At 36.2% G+C, this 25,928-nt stretch overlaps 1 protein-coding gene across 2 annotated transcripts in view; it reads left to right on the top strand.

The window, feature by feature from the left end:
• NDFIP2 (Nedd4 family interacting protein 2) overlaps nucleotides 1-25,928 on the top strand; it is a 44,891-nt gene that overhangs the window by 2,679 nt on the left and 16,284 nt on the right. The window contains exons 2-5 of one of the 2 annotated variants that reach the window (XM_083884981.1): nucleotides 15,834-15,990; nucleotides 17,394-17,521; nucleotides 21,183-21,242; nucleotides 23,951-24,038. In XM_083884981.1, coding sequence (XP_083741107.1) covers nucleotides 15,834-15,990; nucleotides 17,394-17,521; nucleotides 21,183-21,242; nucleotides 23,951-24,038 — 433 coding nt within the window. The remainder of the gene's footprint in view (nucleotides 1-15,833; nucleotides 15,991-17,393; nucleotides 17,522-21,182; nucleotides 21,243-23,950; nucleotides 24,039-25,928) is intronic. The other variant, XM_083884982.1, reaches the window with a different exon arrangement.

Below are 25,928 nucleotides of genomic sequence, written 5' to 3'. Positions count from 1 at the left end.
ACAGAAAATGTCTCATCATAAATCTAATCCCCAGCTTTTCTTATTTTTCTCTCTGTTGGAAATAGCTCTAAAGTTTCATTCTGTATCTTGTTCTTCTTTGTGTGTCTGCATTTTATTTACAAAGCAGTTTAAAAGTGTTCAAACTGGGCAGCTGTTAAAGCTGGTACTTGAATTGCAGCAAAGTAAGTGCTGTGAGCGAAGAGCAGGCAGTACGTCAGCATTACGTAACTATCTGCCGCGGGCATGTGTGATTTGTATTGCTTTCTGGCACTCCTGTTTTGTTTCTCTTCATAGGGCAAAAAGACAAATAGTTGATGGGTAAGAATTTGTCATGCTTCCCTGCAGGAGTATGACCTTAGAGGTAAATTAGCCAACCTTTGTTGTCTTGCTTTACTTCCTTTTTTATTTTCCTTAGTCACTTGAATGACTGCATTCCTGTTGGTAAATGTGTCTTAAATGTTACATTTGACATTCCTTGCAGGTATAAGTCAGTTCAGCTGTATCATTTGCTTATTGTTGTATTTTTTCTATTTCTTCCCCTATTCCTCTCTTTGTTGGAGAAGGCGTCAAGTTTAGGAAAACTATGATAAAAATTCTTCAGTAATAATTCTCCTGATTGCTTTTACCTTCTAGTTCTTTGTCATCTGACCTTAATAGCATTACTATCTTGTCTGAAACGTCTGCTTCTAGTCCAGGCTGTTTGCAGAAAAAGTAATTGGAATGATGCTTTGTGAATCTGTACTGAAAGAAAGAGGAGGAAATGCAGCTGTTTTCTGCAGCACATAAAACTGAGAGCAACTAAACATTAAAGCTTGAAATTGCCTTTTTTTAACTTAGAAATGTGGCTTTTCAGATAACTGAGTCATGAGGGAAGACTTCATGTGCATGTGAGTGATTTAGGCACAGAAAGTGTATTGAAGGCTGCTGGACTTACAAGCTGTATTGCTCATGAATTGTAATAACCAGTCTTTCTTGATTAGAGTTTTGGGTAACCAGTTTGGGGTCAAGTAGTCTTGAGACTTTGACTTAAGATTTGGTCAGAACTAAATAAGTAAATGGTAAAATGGGAAGGTAACAAACTGATTTGGGTGGAGCCAAAGGCCGCTCTCCACAGGGATGTCAGTTCAGCTGTTACTGAACTTGCCATGCCACTGTAGCACTTGGTTTTGGTGGGGTTTGTAAGTGATGATTGAGGCAAGACTCTGGCAGCCTGCTGTTGTATGGCACTACACGGGGATAAAGAAATTGTGGTTTTTAAAAGGGATGTTAGTCTTGTATGAGTGTAAGTTGTGTGTGCTTATAGAAATGGGGCTAAGAGGTGAAAATTTGTTCTGTAAACACTATAGCAAAACACAAATTCAGATAAGACTTTATTTTCTGTATCTGTTTACTTCCATTGTTACTGACTGTTTGGTCTCCCAATGTTACTTGGTTAAAAACCTCGATCAAAGTCAAGTTGTCTCTGTAACTCCCATGAAAGTCAACCTATACAGGAAGTGTGAACAAAGAAAAATCTCTTCCTCCTTTTTTTTTTTTTTTTTCCCAAGGACTGAGCCTTATAATGATTGGCATGTAAACTCCCAAAAGTCAGTAATTCTATGGCTTTCATGTAAGGCCATAAGCTTATATCTATATATCCACTGTATTTTCTACAGTATTTTTTGTCTTAGAAAAACTTATGTAATTGGTGTTACTGAACAGCTCAAGCTAGCTTAGGGAAATTCTGTTGCTTTCTGCAAATTGGGGATGATGTTGTAACTGGAAGATAAAATTCTGCATCTGGAGGACTAAGTTTATAATACTGAAAAGTACTGAGGAAAGATTATTATTAACTGAAAGATTATTATATTAACTGATGTTACAGTTGTTTGCTTGTGACAGTTGCGCAGATATTTTTAGTGATAGGAGCCTCATTCATAAGAAGATACAAATTTTCATTGCACTGACTTTTTGCACAGAAAACACCTAGTTTAGACTTTTAATGGCTTAGAAGAGCAAATGAGGATCTCCTGAAATGAGGTATAATGATGCCTTCAGAAAATGATCTGTCCTTGCATCTTAGGTGTTTTTTGGACTGTAATATTAGCCATTTTAAATTTTTAATTTATTCATGTAGCACTTACCTGTTACAAATTTCTCTATTAAACAGTAGTTTCTGTCTTGAAGGAATAGTGTTAATATTTTTGTAAATACTTTTTTGCTATTTTAATGAAGAATCCTGCTATGAACAAGAAAAATATAACTCTTGAGACACTTGCATATACAGAAGGGATGCAGTTAATACAATTTACTTTTTTTTTTACTTTTTGTTAAATTTCTAAGTACTTTCTCATTTTATATGAAGAAGGAAATAAGCTTCAAATCTCTCTGTATGTTGCTTCTAAGTAGAGGTGCTGAGGTACTAGACAGGTACAACACTTTTTATATAAATTTAAAGCAGGGTTGTTTAACTGTGTATTGCCATTACTCTCTGATTTTTGAATCTCTTGGAGGGCCACAGACATATCACCCTGTTCTGCAGCTGATTCATAGGAGGAAACCCTGGCTTACTGGTACATCAGGAATATCAGTGGTTACAGTAACCTTCTGGGGTTTTATGTGGGCAGTTTCCTTTCTTTTTGGTCTGGGCACAGAATGACCTAAGTGGTTTTGCACACAAATTAGCTGTTTCATAAGTTTTACCATATTGAGGAAAAAAAAAAGTAAAACCAGCAAGATGTACCTGGGGTGCCCCACTCAGGTTTTTCACTAAAGGCCTCGGTAGGCCAGAGTCTGAGGCTGGATCTGTGCAAAGTAGTACAGGAAGAGAGGTTGGGAACAGAACTGGCCTTTCTAGTGGCAGTGAGATCTTGGTGTGGGTGAGCCTGTCTTGTGAAACTGGAGGATTTTTAGGTTCTCAAAAGATGCATGAAACCCAAAGAAAGAGGTACCTGATCTGTGCAGTGATGTGAAATCGTGTAAGGTAAAAAGGCAGCTTCAGACTGTGGTGTGCATGTTGCATATAGTAAGTCTTCTAATCTTATTAGGAAAGTTCAGTAACATGAATAAAATTACTTCAAATAGCAGAGTTCTGAGGAGGAGTCAGCTGTGTTATTGCCAAACTAGATGTTCTTTCCCTGGTAGTTGAAAAAGGAGAAACTATAAGCCTTCTCTCAGCTTGTTTGTATCTGAAAATGTGGTAGGGACCACATCAGGATAATCTCAGAAATCAAGCACTGCATTAATACAAAATGTTAGTAGTAGTCTTCTCAATGTGGAAAATTAGTTACTTTTGACAAATGGCTAATTACAGGCTTATTTTGAAACTTTCTGCCTTGTGACAGTGTTGACAAAACAAGGAAGATGGGGCAACTGGTAACGTCATCACACCAAGCTTTGTGAGACCTCAGTGTTCAACTTACAGTCATAGATTTCAGTATTTTCTAAAGTTTCATAGCCTCAAATTTCCCTCTAGATTTCCATCTGTTTTGAAAACGGGAATGAACATATACCAGTACACTCAAATCAGGGAAGCCATTTTCAAATGAAGAGGAAAAAGCAATCCTAAGAGATTAGGTAAAAAGAAAAAAAGAAAAAAATTGGCAACTTATTAAGTTAAAGAGGCACTGCCAAGTTTTCCTACTGAAACTGAATTATTGCAGAGCCAAGACTGTGGGTTTGAGTTGCCTCAGGCTTAGGTCTCCCACTTCCTGGGCAAGTACTTCACAAGTAGCTGATTTTAGTAAATTGGGCACCCCCTTCACCAGCTGTGTTTTTTGATGAGCATGACTAACTTTTTCTGGCTTGTGCTTAAATCTTGTCAGGCACAGCCCGCACTCAGACCATGTCTGATTTACAGTGAAAGTGAAAAATATATTTCCATTTTAACATTTAACTGGTTATTCCACTTAAGTATTGTTTCCATGATCATAGGCTAAGAATAGTCTAAAACTGTCATAGTCTAACTTACTCCTCAACCACTCCTTAGCCAAAACATTTGATACTGAGTCATGCCCCCCAACCTCATCCATGGTTATTCCTCCAGCTATGTTTGGAATACACAGAAAATTAAAACAAAGTCCTCCAAACTTTGAGTGGTGTAGACACAATAATATCTGCAATAAGCTATGTATTTCTTTATTTTTCTTTGTAAACCCATCTTTCTTTTTCTTTAGTGACTAGGTGCTTGGCAGAGATTTGTTACCTTCTTACTTGTAAAATGTGGATTTCCTGTAAAAAATGAAGAAAAAGTTGGTCTCCCCATTATTGCAGGGTAACTTAATATATTCACACACGTGATTTGTCCATTTTAGTTTTGGACAATATTTTACCTGTTGAAAGTAATCCTATAGATGTTCACTGATTGTGCTCGTAGGGGAGGTCCGAGTCATGTCCTTGGTAAAGATATATATGTGGCTTGAGCTATTGAACATACTTTTGCTTTTCCCTGATTAATCTGGAAAGGTTACATAGAGCAGCCTTGAGGAGAGGTTATTGAAAAGAAGATAACCACAGTTGTAGTTGTTTCCTTACTGCAGGGAAGTTTAGGGTTCTTTTAAAGTGGTGCAAGCTCGTGGGTAAACATTGCTTTGGTAATGGTTAGTGTAATTAACACTTGTCATCTTTGAGGAGTAAATGATTCCTTTAGTAAAACATGAAACAATTGGGATAGGGGTCTTGGGTGATACTGAGGCCAATTGTCCATTTTGATCATGATACTTATGAATCAATTGTCATATCTTGAAATTTAAGAAACAGTCCTTAAGGTATTTTTCAAGGAATGTACTGAAGCATTAAGGCTCTTAATTGAATCTTCAGAGTTGTCATAAAATTGACTTGCATCAAATATATGGAATAAGTGGTTAGCAGGACGACTTGCACAAGCTGTTTGCTCTTTAAAATCTGTTCCAAATTCTAGAATGAGTGCATAATTCAAGTAAAGAAGCTGGCCACTAAAGCCCTGCTGTGCTGGGCCATAGCTGATGTTCACTGGTGTGGCTTATGTTCCTTTCTTATGTGCCTCAATATCTTTTTTTTTTTTTTTTTTTTTTTTTTTTTTTTTTTTTGTTCCTGAGGAGACTTTCTATTTAGTGACAGCACTGATTTGGTCATGTTTTGCTGTTTTCCAAAGAGGTGAACTTCCTGGACTGCTGCTATTCTGTTTTGTTTAGCTGCCTTATAATCAACCAACCTGCTGGAAAGTGCCTGCTTTCAGGTGTGTGCGTCACCTTACTGGCAATTGAGAGGTCCAGAGAGTTGTCCTTTGTGATGTGTATTTTGTAGGATTGCTTTAAAATTCTCAGTCAGCACTGAGTAGCATTGAAAAAATTCCCAACTACCTCTTGAGACCTAAACATGCCTTTTTTAAAAGGAAGGACATTGAATGTTTATAAGTGTTGCATGAGTTTCAAATCAAAATGAAAATCTTTTCAGTAGGGCCTGTTCTTGCAGTTCACAATAAGTGTGTTTAGCTGATGTTGGTTTTTTTTTTTTAATTTGAAATTTGTCTGTATTATCTCTGTAAGCTTAGGAGCTCAGCTACTCCATTTCCAGTTACTAAGAAAATGAGTTATGCTGAAAAAGTGAAGCATGACTGACCTGCTAATAAAAATAGTTTGCTCTTATTGATTGGTAGTATCCTCTGATTTATATTTTATTTAATTAATGATTTCATTTGTGACTACTGAGTCATATTGTTGAATAGAAAACTGCTCTGCTGGGCTGGCTTTATTTAAGTACACATGCAATAAAATTCCTGGGTTGTTGATAAACTCGAGACTTTTAAAATTTTTCATAGTTTTTCTGGAGAGTTTTCAATGACACTTATTCATGGTACAGGAGAAACAAACTTGAGTCCTTTTTTTTCTCCTTCTTTCAAATCAGGGGCTTGAGGTGAAATTGTATGCTACTTTTGCAGTTCAGTTTCCATAATACATTTCCAGGAAGAAACTCTTCTTCATCTTTGTTATTCCCTTGTAAAATAAATTTATCATTTTAGCATCCTCCTGCATTGTCTTTAAGAAACTTTTGTGCTTGAGCTTTCCTATTGTACTTTAACAGAAATATGTATAACATTTAGAGTAATAGTCAGATTTTTCAATCAACATTGAATTATGTAGCCCAAATGAATGAAGGCTAAAATGGAAACTGGAACTAATTGTTGAATATTGAGTCTGCTCTTGGTGATGTTTCCTGATTTTACAGGCTTTCCTGTTCCCTCTACTTTTACAGTTTAAGTGTTGTGTATGTTCTATGTGACTTAAGAGTGACCCAAATCTACTTTCTGTGCTGGTTCTATAAAGCTGCTGCTGAGTAAAGACGTGACCTGGGATTGGTGGTTTGCTGAAGCAGTTGGTTAGTGGCAGCTGCCAACAAATCCTGATGCAGCGCTGTCCATCCTTAGGGAATGTCGGGAGAATGATCAGCAGGTGTCATTGTATGAAACACAGGACCTGCCCATGTGTTGGGCACTGTTATGGTTGCTCTCAAGGGGAGCTACAGAAAGGAAGTGGGAAGCAGACTTCTTAAAATAGGTGGTGCGAGTTGGAAGTGATCAACACCTACAGAGTCACCAAGGCAGTGGGTAAAGCAGTTGTGGAACTGTTATTCACCAAATTGTACAATATTAAAATTGTAGAGTGCTCGCTGAGGTTTGATTTAGAAAGGAAAGTACACAAGGAGAAGCAAACATACACCGTTTGTTAGTACACAAGATTACACAGGCAGATTATACCATCAGATTCAAGAAAACAAACTTGCATCAAATCTGTAACAGATGCCAGTGGAATAGGCAGAGATGTACACTTTACCAGCTAATGAAACTGCTGTGCATTTTGGGGAATCTGAGGAAAACGAATGTCAAAACAGTGATTAAGGCTCGTGTGCTGATGATTGTGTTGGAGAGGCAAGACGCCCTTAGACTGACCTCTGGTCTAGGTAACATGCTTCTGTTTTGTTACTGAGTTTCTTCTATCTAGAAAGTGTTTAAGGAGGAAAACCTCATTTTATACTTTGTTTATGGAATTTAAACCAGTTCCTCTAGCTGTTCGCAAGTTACCATTTGACAAACATAAGGATACATGATAGGTGGTAATGTTTCTAGTAGCTTCTGCATTCTGGAGTAGGTCAGTGTTGCAATACCTAATTGTGTACAAGTTTTAGAGTAAGCTTTTAACAACTTTTTTTTCCTAGAATTTTTTTATATCATGTGTGAAGATTTGAAAATGTTGGTCCCAGCCACTGTTGTTATTAGTACTATATCAGTTTTTTGTTGGTAAATTTCTCTATTAATTCCTATAACTGTGGAATAGGAAGAATCCTAGGAACAATGCCCTATTTATAATTTTACAATAAATATGAAGCATATATCTGCTTGGATCATACCAAAATTCCAGTGTTTAGATTCCAGTGCCAAAATTATTGTGGCATAATTTTTATCGGACAAGAAACCTTCAAGAAAAGAGGAGAGAAATGAATATACTTTGAAGAATAAGGCCATACTTCTAGTATCATTAGTCTTAGAACATTTACTTTTCTGGAAGAGTTCACATATTTACACCAGATATGTTCTCATATTCACTAATGGCTCTGATTTTACTGTTAATAGGAGGGATTGGAAGGAATACATCTCAATAGAAGCCATAGGGAATGAATGCAGAGGTGTATGTTGTGCTACTAAATGTGTAATTAATTGGTTAAATCTGGATTATAATCCATGTAAAATGAAAGGACAAGTAAAATGTTGTATATGAGGTACTGGGATGAACATAGACACATCTATATGGATCTATCTACAGACACATTATAAGGTTTTTATTTTCTTTTCCTTTACAAAGTCTTGATCACTGTTGTTTTACTTGGTTTGGTTTTTTTTTAGATCAGACTTGTAAGATTTAAAAAACCTTGAAAAATTCAATAACCTAAAGATCCCTAGTTAAAAGAGAGCTACCATAATTTAAGTGTCACTTAAATGCACGTGAAACACTTTCACTTGTTACAGATTACTTTATTTTTGCACAAGGAAATCACTGGTAAAAAAGCCATTCTTTTGGCAACTTATTTTTCAACAACATTTAGTATAAATCTCTGGATTCTTTTCAGCTGAAGTTTGCCTCCAGAGGTTCTGGGTTTCCATGGTATCTAATCCCTGTGTAACAGACACACTTGGTATTTCTGTACAGCTGTGGAATGGCAGCAATGGACTTCTGTTCAGATTTCCTGCTTCTAGTGCTGATTTTACACCTTTGACCTTCTGACATACTAATTACTGTTGAAAACTTTCTGCAGAGATGCTTGATTAAGAAAAACAAAACAAAACAAAAAATCAACAAAACAACCCACTTCATTATCATGAAGGGATATTGCTAGATCTGGGTGTTGGATAGTTGATGCTTGCCAAGTGATGGGATGGTGAGGAAAAGAAAATGATGTGCATCTGTTCTGCTCAGTCAGAAATTCTAATCAGATTTGATGACTTAGTTTTGAATATATAAAAAGAAAAAGTAGGGGAAAATTTCTATACTTCTGCATTTTACTGAAGTGCCTTTAAAGCTTAATTGCTTAGTAGTGCAGTGTTTATTAATCTGAAGGTTCACCAATCTTTAGAGGATGGTGTTTCTCTGGAGGGCTGTGGCTGTGGCCAGAACTATATTGCAGCAGAGCATGCATTTGGTGGGGAACTGGAAATAGTTGCCTTCCTGCTAGCTGGTGTGCATGGGTTCATGGGAGACTGGTGTTAAAACACACATTTGAAGAAGGCATGCTGTAAACTACCTTATTTGTGGAGGGAAAATAAGTGATACTGAAGAGAAAGCCAGTAAGTTTAAATGCATTATGGTTTGTTTGATGAATTTTCTCAAGAATCCTTGTATTCTACAAAATTGTGAAATACTTCTTTAAAAAAGCTGTTGTGTGTTTTTTTTTTTCTAAATAAACAAGAAAATGAAAACATTTATTTTGCAGAAAGATTTATTTAGTTTTTCTACTCTTAAAATTATTCTCCAAGCGTAATTACAGATTATTGGTTTTAGTTTTGATTTTTCAGAGGCTACTAGAGACCTAAATCAGAGCTGATTGATCTTAGCACTTGCCTTCAGCAAGTTTGCTGATGATACCAGGCTGTGTGGTATGGCTGACATGCTGGAGGGAGGGGATGTCACCCAGAAGGACCTTGACGAGCTTGAGAGGTGGGTGGGTGCAAACATCATAAATTTCAACAAGGCCCAGTGTATAATGTCCTGTGCCTGGGCTGGGGCAATTCCAAGTGCAAACACAAGCTAGAGGATGAACAGATGGAGACCAGCCCTGCCCAGAAGGGCTTGGGGGTGCTGCTGGGTGAGAGGCTGGACATGACCCAGCCATGGGCACTCCCAGCCCAGAGAGCCAGACGTGTCCTGGGCTGCATCCAAAGCCCCGTGGGCAGCAGGGCCAGGGAGGGGATTCTGCCCCTCTGCTCTGCCCTGGTGAGACCCCACCTGCAGGGCTGCATCCAGCTCTGGGGTCCCTGCACAGGAAGGACATGGACCTGCTGGAGTGAGTCTAGAGGAGGGATGCCAAAATGATCAGAGGGATGTGGCAGTTTTCCTATGAGGAAAGGCTGAGAGGGTTGGGGTTGTTCAGCCTGGAGAAAAGAAGGCTCTGCCTTATGGCCTTCCAGTGCCTAAAGGGGGTCTAAAAGAAGACTGGAGAGGGTCTTCTTACAAGGACATGCAGTGACAGGGCAAGGGAGATTGGCTTCAAACTGAGGGGAGATTAGGTTTGTTTTAGATATAGGAAGAAATTTTTTCCTGTGAAGGATGTGAGGCACTGAAACATGTTTGTAGAGAAGCTGTGGGCATCCCATCTGAGGAATTGTTCAAGGCCAGTCTGGAGGGGGTTTTGAGCAGCCTGGTCTAGTGGAAGGTGTCCTTGTCCCTGGTAGGGGGATTGGAACTCTATTATCTGTAAGCTCCCTTCCAACACAGACCATTCTGTGATTCTATTTGCGGTGATTATGGTTTAATGATATAGGTTTTATTTGTTTTTCCTAAAATAAAAAAAAACCCAATAGCTGATAGTATGAGCTGTTGATACTATTAGGTGGCATTCAGAAAAAAGAAACATCATGAAGTGTTTTTCTAACAGGTTCAGGATCAAATTTTATTTTAACATCTTTTTTTTTTCCTTGAAAATCCCAAAATTAAAATTTTACTATTTACAAATAAATAAATCTTATTTTTAGACTAGTAAAGCTGAAAAATGCAGTATGTGGTTACAAAATGAGCTTTAAATTTGCAGCCTGTATTTGTTGAAGTTATTTTTATGTAGCAAGAGATCTCTGCTTTCATGCCTCATTTGTAGAGAGGAGTTTATTGCAGACTTGCAAATCACTACCAGTAGGCAAGTGTAAAAGGACTTGAATTTTCCAGCAAATGAAAGCTTCAGTGAAACACAGATGTGAAAAGCTCCCTGATAGCTTTTTGAAGAGCTTTTTTTTAACCCACTGTGTGTTGCACCTATTGTATTTACAATGTTATGATTTCTGTGGAATAAATACATATGTACCAGTATGGAAGATGTCATTAATCTAATGCAGAAATATCAGAGTTCTTTTTGTGCACTGCACTGGCAATCTTGAGGCTGTCATGCCTTTCCCTCCAATGCTAGAAGCTGCAATAAATGGATATTTTTGGTTGACCTTTTGTCATATTCTGAAAAATTGGTAATAGAAGACCAAAATAACTTTTACCAAGTGAAGAAGATAAATCTCAGTTGCCAAGAGTGTTGCTTTTTGTGAAGTAAGTGTATCAATGGAATTTTGTACACAAAGGTAGAACTTGCATCATCTACTTGGTTGTCTCCACAGTTTTACTTGTGGCAAAGTGTTAGGTCCAACATCATGGAATTTCTGTGTTGTATTAGTTTTAATACAGCTTGGAAGAATCCATAAACTCATCAGTGTAAGGTCAAAACTGGACGAGTCAAAGCTTCCTCAAAAATTTAATTTCATTTGAGGGGTGGTTTGTAATTTATGGTTGCTAATGAGAATTTTGTGTAACTCTGTAGTGACCCAGACAGAATCATCACTGCTGAAATTTACCTAAAAGTCACATTTTGACAAGATTAACTGGTCATAAAGGTATTAAAAGAAACAGGGAAAGAAAGCTGGCTAGTTGTTTGGGGTTTTGTTTTAAATTCGTATGGCAAATTCTCCTGCATAATTTTGTGCTACATGAAAGAAATTATTTAAGTGTGAAAAAAACATGTTTATAAAAAAAGGATTTTTAAAATATGTGCAATATGCTGTTGAAGTTAGTTGTGTTGCAATAATTTTATAATATACTGGTTTCCATATATCATATTTTATAAAAGGAGTAAAGAGCAGCTTTTGAAATGTAAAATCAGGTACATTCAGGTACAAATCAAATGATATTTGTGCACTATGACTAGAATTAGCATGTGCTACTTCAATGTACTTTATCATAGAGCATCATTCTAATCTTGAGTATTTTTGGTACAGGTGACAACAGACATATCCTTTTCTCCTGATTTTTTTTTTTTAAATTACATAATTGGATAACTTGCTTATATTGCCACTCTTGTCCAATCAATTCATCAGAAATGAAGCAAACTCTGTTAAGCCAGGAAAGCAGACATCTGTAGGTCAGATGAAGTTAATATCTGCAGATAGATAAAAAGTGTTAAGTAAAGAATGAGATCTTCCACTTTTAGTTTTCCTTTTGATAAGCCTAAACATTTAAAGTATCTGCATCCATCCCCTTGGTAAAAGCTTCTGTTCTAAGCACTTTCTCATGGGTCATGTTTCTTTGTAAGGTGTCAGCTGATTTCAGATATTGCATCTGGTTACTTTGGAAATAATTATACAAAATAACAGAGCTAAGGAAATCAATTGTAGAAGGAATAATTGTGCACATTGTATAAGAATAATTTCTTTTTAAAAGAAATTATTAATGTAGAAGTAGAAAATAAAGATAGCTGTGTTTTATACAGTATTTTGGTGTTGCCAGGTCTGGCATTGATTTTAACTTCTGAAATGAAGTAGTGAATCACTGTTTTGTAGATCTTTTCTGGGAAGGAAACTGAAGATAGTATAGGGTAAGAATCATGTGAAGGAAACTATTGTGATATCCTGTGCTGTTCACCCTTTTGTAGTTGCCATGAGACTGAGTTGTTGTCAGCAGAACAGCCATTGATCTCTGAATTTTACATGTCCTATCATAGATACTTTTTGAGAATATGAGCCTGTAATGTACTGTTGTTTGCAGAAGCAGGGATTGAAATAATTAACATTAGCATTAACAGTTTAAGAGTAATGTGTCTAATAGCAAAGTACTCACTTTTTCTTTTTATAGTGAGGCTACATATAGTGAGGCAGATACCCCAAGTACAGACTAAAACATGAAGGAAAAAAATTTCTGTGTCACCCACTTTTAAAATGTGAGGGAAGGAATAGGGGAAGGTACTAATTTACAGTTGTCTGTGGTTTAATAGGTCTTGGTAATTGTTTTGGCCATGATCTTGACAAAAGCAGCTGTTTTGCCAGCTACCAAATAATGGTTCATTGGAGGCCTGGGAGGGGCTGAGATGATGAGCTGTGGATTCTTCTTAGTCCTTTAATTAAAAATTAGGTGAAACATTCTTAATATTGGAAAAAGAAAATCTTGGATTCTATTTATATACTTTCAAAGTTAAATGCTGCTTCAGGTGACATTAAAGTACATAGCATAAGTATATGCCTTGAACAGACATTTTCTGTTCCTTTCTGGTTGTTTTTAGCTTGGTTTCTATGGCAATGAAGCCCATGAAGAGTGTCAGGCCTCTTTTCCCCATCTCCAAAAATAAGTTCTAAATTTACTACCAGAAGAAGCCAAAATTAAACGTGAAGGGGGAGGCTCGAAGGTAGTCAGATTCCTGATGACTCCAGAGAGGAGAGTCAGTGCTCTGTGAAGAAAAGGCAGAGCTGCTGCAAGACAAAATGATATAACCACTGCTGTCTAGCCTGCTGGTGTGGGCAAAATTTCCAGTTTACTGGGGCAGGTTCTGCTGCAGTTGGGAGGTTTTGTTTTGGGTTTTTTTAACCCAGTGAAGTAGTTCTCTGAAAGGAGCTAAGTTACTCTCTTAAGGAGAGTAGATACAGGACACTAACAAGAACTAACAATATCTAGTTTGTGTTCATGGAACAGCTTGATTATTACAGCTATTGTTCTAGCTGTAAACACTCAAGCTCTTAATCCAATTATTGTGTTGTTTTTTTTTTGTGTTTTTTTTTTTTTTTTTTTTTTTTTTTTTTTTTTTTTTTGCTTGGTTTGGTTTTTTTGGTTTGTGGTTTTTGTTTGTTTGTTTGTTTGTTTTTATAAAAAGGGTGAAGATTTTTCTTTAAGTTGCTACATTAGGATAGCCTTGATGCTTTTCAGAATTTCTGAGAGGCCCCTATATAGAAGAGATGATAAATAGAAATACTTGGTTCCTCAATATAAGTCTTACAAAATAAAAGCATTTGAAGTGACACTAAAGGGTTTAATGGATCTATTTTGTATGGAACCCTTAGGATGGAATTTTTCCATTTCCTAGTTGCAGTTGATATAACCACTGAATGACTCATTAACCTTCTCTTTGAAGGCAAGAAGTCTCATGTACATGTTTATGTCTGATCTTCATGTTAACTCCCTCATCTGCTAAATTACTCCACTGTTAGTATATTACAGATAATTTGGAGTTAAACAGCTCAAAATAACATGTTGAAGATGTAAAATTAAATTTCTGGGGAATGGCAAAGTTTTTTGTTGTTTTTTTTTTTTTTTTTTTTTTGTTTGTTCGTTTGTTTTTGTTTAGGAGTAATATGCTCTGTGACCAATGATCTGCTTGTGGATCTCTGTATCTTCAGAATAGTGACACCATTTACTGTGATGTGATAGGGAAAGAAGTTGCTGTGATTGAAGAAGAGGAGGGCAGGAGAGGAAGAATGGAAGTAACAGAGGTCCATTTAAGTTTGCTTTAGTTTTTCCCCTGCCCAAAGACCAGGTTGTTTTGATAGGGTATTCAAAACTAGACACACATCCCAAATGAGGGTGAGTGTACCAGCTATTAGTGTAAGAACCATGCCAGTAGTGTTTTGTTCTTTATACCTTAATCAAATTAGTTTTATTTAAGAATGTACTTATTTTGGCTATATCCATTGCAGTACTAGATTTTTCTTGTGAATTATTGTACTTAATTTAGAACCATAACATTTGTAGCTCTCAGCTTGCTTTTCTGATCTGATCAACCTTTTTAGAGTTGAGTGGTTTGTATTCTCACTTGCTTTCTGTGTCCCAGAATATATTGGGTTATTTTGAAATGTTTTTGTTTTCTTTGTCTTTTACTACTCGAAACGGATAAAAATATTTCTCATATTACTGCTACTTCTGGATCACTGTTTAGGCATTTAATGACCTGATTGCACAGGACCCAGAAACTCTCAAAAACACCTATCATTTCTATTGAAGGTGACCTCTGAGCATCAGGAAACTTCATTTTTTATTTTTTTTCCTTATTTTTAGTAATGTGAAGGTGACTGAGCACTGAAACAGGTTTTCTGCATAGCTTGTGTGGTCTGTATCAGTGAAGGGATTCAAAAAGTGTTTGGATGTGGTCTCATACATCCAGCTGTAGGTGCTTCACCTTGAGCAGAGAGGTTGAACTAGATGGGCTCAGAAGACCTTTCAGCCTCAACCATTCTGTGAACTTTGATATAATCTGCATATTAAAACAATTTTGGTGTGAGTGTTACCCTGCTTAATAAGAAATTTAGCGTTCTTCTCAGAAGGCACTTTCCAGTAATCTGATTATACTTTGTCTAATAGGAAATAGTTGTAGTTATATTCTTAATATTTGTTACTGAAATAATATTTTGCTGTAGGATGTTCATAAAAAGTACCAATTTGAGGTTATAGAATTCTTCTTTTAGATATGTTTAACTTATTCTTATTTTTTCTGGGTTTTACATGTGGTGCTTCAGTTGTTGCATCTGCTTCAGTTCTAGGCATCTTATCTTGTAGCTCACGCTGCTGGGAACTAGCAGTTTTTAATTCTAGCACTCTTTCTTTTTAAAAGCTTGATACATTCTAAGAACTATCAAGTTAGCTAAAATAATCAAAAATGTGTTCTCTAAGAAAAGATATTAGCTACTGGTTCTGAATTCCATAGTTTTAATCAACATTTTTCCTTTTCCAAATTCTTATTTCTTTATATGCTTTACTGAACATATCTTTTTAAAACTGCATCTTAATCAAGAAAAAAACCAAACCAGCAACTTGAAGTTTTGTAGGGAAAGGATTGTTTCCAGAGTGTAAAGAAGAGCAGAATATTTTGAGAAGCCTTGGAATTAGCTCTTTGACAAGATGCAAGAGAATGAAAGTCCCAGTTACAGAAGTAGAAATGTCTTAATTCTTTTTCTTCTAGATAAATACAATAAGCAGTAATATTTCTCACCCAATATGTTTTAAAATAGGTTGATACATTTTATGACTGTACAGAAGAAAAAAAATTATAATGGTAATAAAATATTTATATAACAGTATTTTACCATATAGTAAACATGGAAAACTCGAGATTTTTTTAAAGTCCCTCAAAATCACTGAGAAGAAAACCATTCCTGAGGGGGGGGGGCGGAAAAAGGCGAGGCAGTTAAGATAATCTTTAGCTGATTGCTTAAAAGAATTTAGCTGGACTACTTGAAGTGGTCACATGCTGTTTTGTAAATCATTTGTTTTGATGAGAGTAATCTTGTCTCTCTTTGAACATGTGTCTGCAAGTATTAGGTTGTCATGGGAAGTATTCCCTGAGTGCCTCTGAAATGTGTGTGTTTTTCTCCTAAGCTTCACAATGAGGATGATCCCCCAGAGTCTTCAGCAGCTGAGCAGCCTTCGACATCTGCAGAGACTCCGCAGCCTCCGCAGACAGCAGCCTCACCTGAGGCAGATACTTCCCCTCCTCCTTACTGTAGCATAGCTGTGGAAGCAGCTGCAACCTCAGGTATTTTTCTCAAATAGCAGCTTCTCAGAGACGAGCATGTATGAATCAGCCCTTGGTTCAAAGTGGTCTGATACTGCTGTGTATTTTTTTTCCCCATACACACAGTTGCAGTAAAAAGCTGTCCTTTGATGTGCAGCCCTTTGGTTTGTTCAGAAGAAGCACACTTCTAAACGACACTGATTGTTTCCAATTGCTTGACTAAATGGATGTTCATTAATTAGTTTAATAGGTTTTATTTAAGTATGCTAATAGTTCTTTTCCACAGTTAATCTACATCTTTGAGTAGTGCTCCATTATTAGACCTCATTAGCAATTTTCATTGCCTCTTTATAAAAAGCTCTTCAGACTTCCTTAGTGTGTGACGTGGTTTGGTGAAAATATTGCCATGAAAAGGTTTATTTTGCTTTAAAGGGTCTCGATAAAACTTCTCCTGAAAAATGAGTAATGGGTCTCTATCCATTTATTCGTTGCTCCCTTTCTTAGGGGATTGTGACTTTTCTTGGTGATATGGGAGACTTAACAGCAGGCAACATGGAAGTTCCTGTTTAAATGAAGGTGCATGGATTTATGTCTCCCATGTGCCAAATAAATATTTTAGGAGTAGCTGCCAACCTAATTTTTTTTAATGTTTATTAAAAGAACAGTTTCCTGTCCCTGTTCTTTGAGACAGTGTTGCCAAGTATAATACATAGCTGTGTGGAATTATGCCTATATATAACATCCTTGTGTTGGTGTGCTGACAAATCTGTTGACCATGTGACCTGTGCTGACAAATCTTTACCATGTAAACAGCCTTTTAAGGAGCTACTGCTGGCTGTAGGAGGAAGCTCAAGGCAATAATTCTATATGGTGATGTCTTACTGTTATAACACAAAAGAATGAAGTCTGTTGTCCATTTTGATGGAAGGAACAATTTTTGAAAGAATGTGTTGAAAATCTTGGAAAAACTGATTTTCAGAGAGCAACTGCAGTTGGCAACAAGGCCACACTGATAAGAATACAGCATGGCTATTATCAGACTGAAGTAACAGATTGATACTGATATTTAAAAGCTTGTTTTAAAAGGTTTTTCTGTGTATATCTTTTGTATGATTGGATGAAAAGCATTTGGTTGGAATCCCTGGGGATATAACTAACTAAAATATGATGTTTTCTTCATGAATTTGTTGACTCCTTGACATAATCTATATTAAGGTTTCTGCCTTGGGTAGCAGCTCAAAGTAACATCAAGCTGTTAAAAGTTTTTCTCTATAAATACTTTTAAGAGATTAAAATGCAAATATCCTCAGTTTGAGCCTCTGTAAAAAAATATACTTTAAAGGTAAATAATTATGTGTATGTGAAAGTTAATACTCTTGGCATCTTTTTGGTTTAAAAATAAATAACTTCTTTATTTTGAACAGACACACACAATGAGTTTTATCCTGTACCACCTCCATACAGTGTAGCTACCTCTCTTCCCACGTACGATGAAGCAGAGAAGGCCAAAGCTGCAGCCATGGCAGCTGCTGCAGCTGAAGTTGCCCAGAGAGTAAGTGATACAGTTCTGTTGAATTTCAGTTTTGTGAAATGTGTTAGGTTGATTATTTATAACAATTGGGCCCATATTATGACCCACGACTCTTATAATGGTGGGACTGATGATTGAAATATTTTGGATGTTTAGGTTTATATAGATAATGTAAGCTAGTTGTCAATACTATAAAAAGAACATCATATTCAGTCTTTTGAAAGACGTAGCTATCCAAACAGCTTTAAAAGACAAATTTTGCCCTGTTTTAATAGTTTATCCAGTATTTTATCAACTTTTAATTAGGTATCCCCTGCTAATGTTATTCTGTAGAGTTATCATTAATGTGTACTGTTTTGGATGGTAAAACCAAAAGAATTACCAAAGACCTTTGGAGAGGAAGGGAGAATTTCAACAGTCTGCAAGGGTCATGACCCCAAATCGTGTACATAATTTTTAAAAGAAAAGGTTCCTGTTGTTTGATCTATGGAAACTTAAATACTGAATTTCAAAGAAATGTTTCAAGTACTTAAAAAGGCCCTACATGAGTTGTGGTAAACAATTAATAGGCGTATATTCAGTGTTTCTAGTTTTGTAAGAATTAACCTTATGAAGAATACAGTCTTCAAAATAGAAGATTAGTATCTGCAGTTAGTGGAAAATGTTAGTTTTGTAAGCAAGTTTCTTCTTTTCTCTGAAGTTTTGGAATGTGGAAATTCTGCTGCTTGGTAGTATTGACCATAATATACTATACCCAAAAATGGCTTTCAGTGCTTTCACTAAAAATCTTCTCCTTGAGATCAAATGTAATTCCATTTGATATACATTTAAAATCTTACTGGCTGTGGTGTGCTTGTGACTAAGAAAACACCTTTACTCACCCAGCAGGAGGCAGGTCCTTCCTTGACCGTTGCACAGCACTCACTTGAAGGTGTGCACAGCTAATGTTAAAGTGGGTTTGTGTGGCATCAGCAGTGATGGTGTCATACAAATCCATTTGACTGAATTTGGTAGGAAACCACAGAGGACTTGCCAAGTTTTAGCAGTGAGGGGATGATCTCCATTGTCACATTTTATCTGCTCTAACTGGAGCATGGATTCTTTGTAGTCTGTTCTTACTGCTTGTCACATAAGTAAAATGTTTGCTGAAATACTTGTCTGAATGAAACCCTTATTCTGAAGTTACAAATTTGGAGGATTAACAGCCCAAACCCTAACTTTTAGAGTATCTGTGACACTGAGACAGGATGTGCAGCTTTTGCCAGATTCTTGTTCTTACACCTAGAACCCTCTGAAGCACCAATTTCAGCCATACAAACAATCTTCCTTGACAACTCAGCCTGAGGTTCAGCCAAAGCCCCAAAACAGAACAAGTATTTTTGTCCTGTCATTTTAAACTTTTATTTTCTCTTTCTTATAAGTTCAGGTCACTGTGACAGAAACATCTTTTGCCCTTCCTCAAACAGTCTGCCTGGTTTTGGTCAAACTACAAATTTTTTTAAAAATGAGTTTCCTCAGTTGATACGTACAGCTTCAGATTTTGTAAATGCATGGAGATGGTCTTGCATGAAAAAGTTTAGACTGCTCATAGCTCTGAATGGGATGGGGCTTCATATGTGCTGTTCCCAGAGAACATTCTCAAATGTTCTGTATCAGAGTAGAATTACAGAACTAAAAGTAGATACACCTTATGGCTGCTCTTGACTGCTTTTGGTGAAAGCATTGGACCTGAGAAATAGCAATTTCTGGTGTGCCCTGAAGCAGTTTTATTATTCTTAGCCTTCAGTTAGAAGGGAAGGGGAAAGCCTAGATTCAGCTCTCTTCAGGGGTGGATGGAGGGAAGGACAGTGGCTGAAGCTTACATTTTATGGGAAGAGAAGTCTGGTTTTGATTGAGCAGGGAGGTAACTGGCTCTAGCAGGGATCAGAGGGGATGAGTCTAAGTCAAAATAAGAAAAGGCAAGGATGAATGGAGGGCCATGGTATGGATAGAGTAGAAAGACTTAATTCTTTTCCCTTCTGTTTCTCATTTAACTGAGATTGGTGGAGAAAGGAACTCAAGTGGGGACAAAATGTAGTACTAGGAAAGGAACTGAAGCTGGTGTGGCCAGGGAGGGAAAAGGAATCTGGAGGTAAGAGGCAAGAGAATTGGCTACAGTGATGAAGTGAGAAATAAACTTTTTCACAGTCTGCTTTGCTAGAACATACAGGAGAGCTTGAAATTCAAGAACTACGTGCTGGCACCACAAGAATTTCAGTCATGAAAAATCAGTAGGAACACACTATAATTCCCCCAAAGCAGAGATTGAATAAAAGATTCTAGACGTACGGCAGTACTAAGTTAGTATCAGAAGTGTATCTGAAAGGCACGTTCTTGCTGACTGCTGAAGAGCTCAAGTTTGACAGTAATTCTGCTCAGTTTGCTTCTGTTTTTTTTATTTTTTATTTTTTTAAGCAAATGCGTGCACGCACACAGGCTTTATTAGAGAAACAGCATAAAGGTTGCAAAGTTGGGATTTGGGGAAAAAGTAAGAAACACTGAAGTTGAGTTTCAGTTTTGTAGTTGATATTAAAATTATGTGCCAGTACAGTTTTAATTACTGCTGTTTTAATTATCTTACCATGTGATGCTGCCACAAAATCCCTACCTTATTTAATACCTCTTGACTTACACTGAGATAGACTAAGACTGTGTAATAAGACTGTCTTAATGTGGCAGATGGCTGGAATAAGAAAGAAGGCTCTTGTTACAGTTTGAGTGGTGGTTTGCCATCTTTAGGACAAGGGTTTAGCTCTGAATACTCATGGAAGAAAACATAAGTAACTTAATTACGTAACAGTAGTGTAAAGTTCAATTGTTTTCTCCTTTTCACAAGTGACAGCTGCAGACATTATCTGACCTGCATGTTATGCAGTGTGAAAAACATAGATAAATGATGTAACATGTAGATTTTTCAGTTTTTATTTTAAGCCTCATGAAATTAGTGCTCTTACAAATGTGAACTCTACTGTGTTCTAAACTTCTAGTTTCTTCCTTGTAGATGAGGATATATTGCCTCTTTACTGCAGTAGTGTGAGCAATTGGAAAAAGTTAAATGTTCTTATGTTACCTTGAGTGATGCGTCAAGGTGATCATTTTCATGGTATACTCCAAAGTGTGCAGTGAAGGTTCAAATCTACTCATTAGGAAAAAGAGAGGAAAATGACATGGAAGGGCAGCACACTAATTATGCAGCTTTCATATTTTTCCCCCAAATCATGTCGGCCACTTTAAAAGGTCTTTAATGTGATTATATTAAATACTTCATCATAGCCCCTGTATTAACACATAATAAGAACAACTTAAATTCAACATTTACTGAAACTTTTAATAATTTTATAATTCTTTGTGTTGCTCGATTTACAGGAATAGATTGTGTATAGACATGTATTCCTTTCAAATGCTCCCAGATATCTCATTTTATCAAAGAAATTATACTAGCCCTGTGTCATCAGTAGTGATAGCATTAGTTATCCTGCCTTTTTCTTTTCAAATTCTCAAGATCAGTTTTGGAAGGGCAATTTAAATGGACAAAAATACTGCTAACAGTTTAATGACTTTGTTTGTATGTTGCAATGAATGGCTTTTACTTAATGCTTTTCAGTTGCATTTGTCTTATGTTTTTCTGTTTTTACATGCTTAGCACGCCCAGTTTAGGGAATCTAGGAGTCTGTTTGATGAAATATTCCTCAGTCGTCCAGAGGTATGGTATAGTTCTCTCTAGTTTAGACTTTGTTATGAATTTTCCTGCTGGCAAACAAATGCTTCTGGGGTTTAATTGTACCTTTTTCCCCTTATTATTATTTTCTCCCTATTGGTTTGTATCCTGAAGGTATAATTTATGAGGTTTATTAAGTAATTAACCTTTTCCTCAGAAGTTTCTCTGTAACCACTGCATTGGGAAGAGTTATATCAGTTTAGTGGTTCTTTACTTGATTAAGGTGGTTGTCTCCCTATAGGCCATACTAGACTTCAGTTTGAAAAAATGCTAAAAAACACTGAGGAAGAAAACCAGTCCTCCTCTTGCAGAATACTACAGAGAACACTTTAGTTTATGGGGATTTAATAGATTCAACTTCAATAGATGTTGTGTACCATTTGATGTTCTTTTGTTTGGAGAAATTACTCTGTGTGACATGCCATTTATGTTGGTAATATAATTTGCTGTTCAGATGTTTCTCTGGTCATAGGAGCAATAAGTTTTCTGTTCCTACAGATGTCAGCTTATTTAGAAAGTAAGAAATGCTGTCCATCTTCCTTAACAGTGGTCAGTTAGTGTTTTCTGTCTGCAGGAATCCTCACAAAACCTCATAATCCTAAATGATGTGGATGTAGGCTGATTTAATTTCCTAGTATTCTAAGTATTTCATTTCTTAAACACTCAGTTTTTGTATTCTGGCTTTTGGAGACAGTAAAGAGAACTCAGTTTCATCTTCCTTTTTGACATGGAGTGTGATAAATTAATAATTGTTCACGCTTAATACAACAGTATGCAGAGATCTGTTCTCATGTTCCTGAGCTGTATTTATTGACCTGTGTTTCTCACATGTGTAAGCCTCAGAGAAGCCTCTGCTAAATTTGTTACTGTCATTGAGCAAAATTTTCTTTTTTCTGAGGCAACTTTTACATGGAGGATAATTCACTAATTGTTTCAGAAATGCCAGTATGAAGTGCAGTAGTTAGCAGACAGTTTTTAAAAAGTCCAAAGTTATTACATATGGGGTTTTGTAGACCTTGTGAAATTAAAATTAAAAACATTTTTTTTTATTCTGACTTGAAAAAGGAAAAAGTTTTATGGCATGCATTTCACAGATAAACACCTTCAAATGCAGCTCTTTTTTTTTAATGCCTTTTCAGCCCTTCCTTCCCTCCCATTCCCTTCCTCTCCATCAGTCTTGTAGCTGCAGCAAAGTTGAGCTAAACAAAATGATGCTTGCTTAGTCAATTACGAGGACCATTTAGGAACGCCTAAAATTATGTGGAGTTGAGTTACAGTGCCTTAGGATTGTTGTTTAACTGGCTTTTTTTGCTTCCATTGGAATTATCTGTGTAAGTAGCAGTGTTTTTAAAGTAAGTTATCTGATACAGTGTCTTGGTTAATTAATCTGAAATACAGAGCATAGCTGGAATTTCATGTCTGTGTTACTGAGGGTGAAGCTGACTGCTCTGAGTTGCTACAGCAGTTTTTAACCTAATTGCCATACCCTGGTAAATGATTTTGCTCTATTGACAAAGGGGAACATATGACAGAATTTTAGATCACTGTGCTTGTTGAATTCCCTTTTAGTCATAAATATTATTTCTGTAGTAAGTGCTTGTAGGTGAAACAGCCGAGTAAATTTCATTTGATCTCTCTTGATCTCATTTGTTTTTATAGGTAATTTCTTATGTCAGTTCCAATACATTATGGTAATAGGAGGAAAAATTAGGAAAAGAATGTTACCTGTGCTTTTGTTTAGACCATTTTACTGCTGCTACTGACAGCATTATTTATCTTGTGTCATCCTGCCTTGATTTGATGTTACTCATTTAAGTATAAAAATGGCCTTTAATTGGTCTTAGTTTTCATCAGGCTCTTTAGAAAGCACTGTCATTGTGAAAACTTTTGTGTTTGCCAGTCTACAGCTAGAGGAATGTTTCACCTGTGCATATAACTGCATATATAAAATCTGCCAAATTCTGTTAAAAATTGTGTGCTGAGAAACAAAGCAACTCTCACTTTCAGTATTTTAAGGTCCAGCATTTTGACACAATGGGAGAAATCTTTGGATCGTTTTGACTGATGTCTCTGTTTGCTTTTGTTCGACTTCAAGTGCTGTGCTTTTTGACTTTAGAAGCCTTTTAGATACTTTTAATGTGCTCACGCCCTCTAGTGACCCTGGAGGTGTTCTTTGCCTTGCTTATGTTTTGCTGTGAGTTATAAAATTGGTTAGTGCAGTGCTGTTGCATCAGCACTTGATTTCAAGATACTAACCTTATTCTGTAACTTTTATTTTATATTAAGGGAATTATTAGAAGACCTTTCCAGCAGGAAAAGTATAGAGCATACTGTGTGTTGGCTTTTCAAAAAAATACTTAATAGTTTGGCTAAACATGAAGATAGTTACAGTAAAAAAATGTATGTTGGTTTTGATTGTCAAAGTACTAATCTGAAATAATTCTTCATTTAAGATGAATAGACTGTATGTACATATTTTCTACCAAAACTTTTAGAGAAAATTTGGGCTCTGTCAATATAAGCAACAAATAAGACTTGTTATAGTTATAAATTATTTTTTTAAAAGCTTCCTTTATGTGGATATGTTACAGAAATGTCAGTTTTCTTCTAGCTTTAGAAACATGATTAATACTTTATCCTACAGATAGTTATTCTAAACTTTTCACTAAATTATCACTAACCTGTAAATCCAGGAAGAAGAATATCCACCACGGGATGATTTCAGTGATGCAGATCAGCTTAGAGTGGGCAATGATGGCATCTTCATGTTGGCATTTTTCAGTAAGTTATCTTGTATCCCAGACCTACTGAGGTGTATCTTAATTGTACCTTTTTCCTATGGAATATAAAAGAGAGCTGTGATAAATTGCATTAATGTACTGTAATGAACAGATTTTTCTGCCTATGCATCGATATAAACACTTCCTGTTCCAGATACAGCAAATATGTTGCCTTTTTTTCATGGCATCTGTCACAGATAAGGGAACAAAGCAAAATCATAGTAAATACTTGAAAGTTTAGCACTGGAAATTCTATCATCTTCTAGTTGGATCATCAACTTGAATTAAAGGCCAGATCACAAGAATCTGGCAATTGATTTTTAACTGGAAAAAAACTAAGAGAGATGATGTGCTGTATTAAAGTTGCTGATGTTAGTGTAGTGAATTAGGCCGCCATGGGTTGATTTTTGGAACAAATCCAACCATACTCATTTTCAGTTGAACTAACCACTGTCATATAAAAATGCATTGTCTTTGGATAACCTCTGATTTCAACTAGCCCTTCTATAGCTCCTTGTCATGTACTGTGTGCACACTGTGCATTTCTTGTAACTTGTGTACTGCATCAAACTAAGATTTAGCAACCAGAACCTGTTCTTATGAGGAAGCTGTGTTAGTTTTATCAATAGCTTATTTCTTTCTAATTTCTAAGGGTTTCTTCCCTTTCTGAAAAAAATGTGTTCGGCAGCCTGGATGGAAGTTTGATGTTGGGGATATCTCTGTTCTGGTGAGAATTCATCAGGATTAAAGCTGATTGATTATTCACTGAAGTCTTCATTATGTCATTCAACCTAGGTTTCATAGTAGTTCTTTTTTTCTGAAATCTTTTTTGCAATCTCTTTAACTGTTGCAGACACAAGTTGCAATGCTTTCACAGAAGGTTTTTTCAAGTTGGTGTATGATGCAGTGTTTTGCATCCTAGTATGAAAATATATGTGTCTGCCTCACAAAGAAAATCTATAAAGATGCTTATGGAGTAGCAAAGTGAGTTTTGTAGTCTGACCTCTTTCTGTAGTTGGAGCTTAGAAAAAGTATATTCTTGGGTGCAAAGGGAGGTGTGACTTAATTTTTCTTTTTTGTTTTATTTTCCTCTCTCTTTTCTATGTTCTATAACTTTTCGTATTTAACCTATTTAGATCCTTTAATGTCTGAACTTGTTCTTCCTTTTAAATTCTGCTTCTGGCCTTCATTAGCACTGCGCTTGGAGGCCAAGGGGATTGCTGGCCTTAATATGTCTTAAGTCCTTTAAATCACAGATGTCCAAATTTGCATTCCCTTGTGTCCACCTTCAAGAATGAAAGTATTTACTTGGATAAACTGGTAACCTTTTCTTCAAATAGATATTTAGCTGAGTCTGACTGCACAGAGCACTATTCTTACACATTGGGCAAAAATACTCTGTAGGTCATAATTTTTCATGATTGTTCTGAGATTTTTTTATTGTGTACTGCATCAAGCTAAGATCAGCAAACTTTGCTGACCTATGAAGGGAATGCATAAAACGAATTCTTACGCATTGTAAGGTATTTATGTAAGTGTGTGTTTAATTGGAACGTGTTGGTTATTATGGATACTGGTTACATAGGGAAATTGATAAACTTTACTTGCTGTTTGTGCTCGTAGTATGAGGAGTTCACAAAAACACAGTTATGGATAGTAATAGAACTGTAGTGTTAGGTTTTAGAAGTTTTTCTTAGGTAATTGGAGAATTAAATGGAAAATTGAGCTTAACATAATGAGGGTATATTATATATAGTGGGCTGTGTATTTGCATTTGTCCAAAAAGGAGAAAAAAATCTCCAGAAAGTTGATGTATGTAGATTTAAGAGAGCAGCGATTAAAATGAAATTTACAGTAAGGCTATCTTTTGGGTTTTTTCCCAGAGTGGGCT

This window comes from Zosterops lateralis (genome assembly GCF_965231275.1).
Source record: "Zosterops lateralis genome assembly, chromosome: 2".
NCBI lineage: Eukaryota > Metazoa > Chordata > Aves > Passeriformes > Zosteropidae > Zosterops > Zosterops lateralis.
This window is presented reverse-complemented; position numbering and strand designations above follow the sequence as displayed.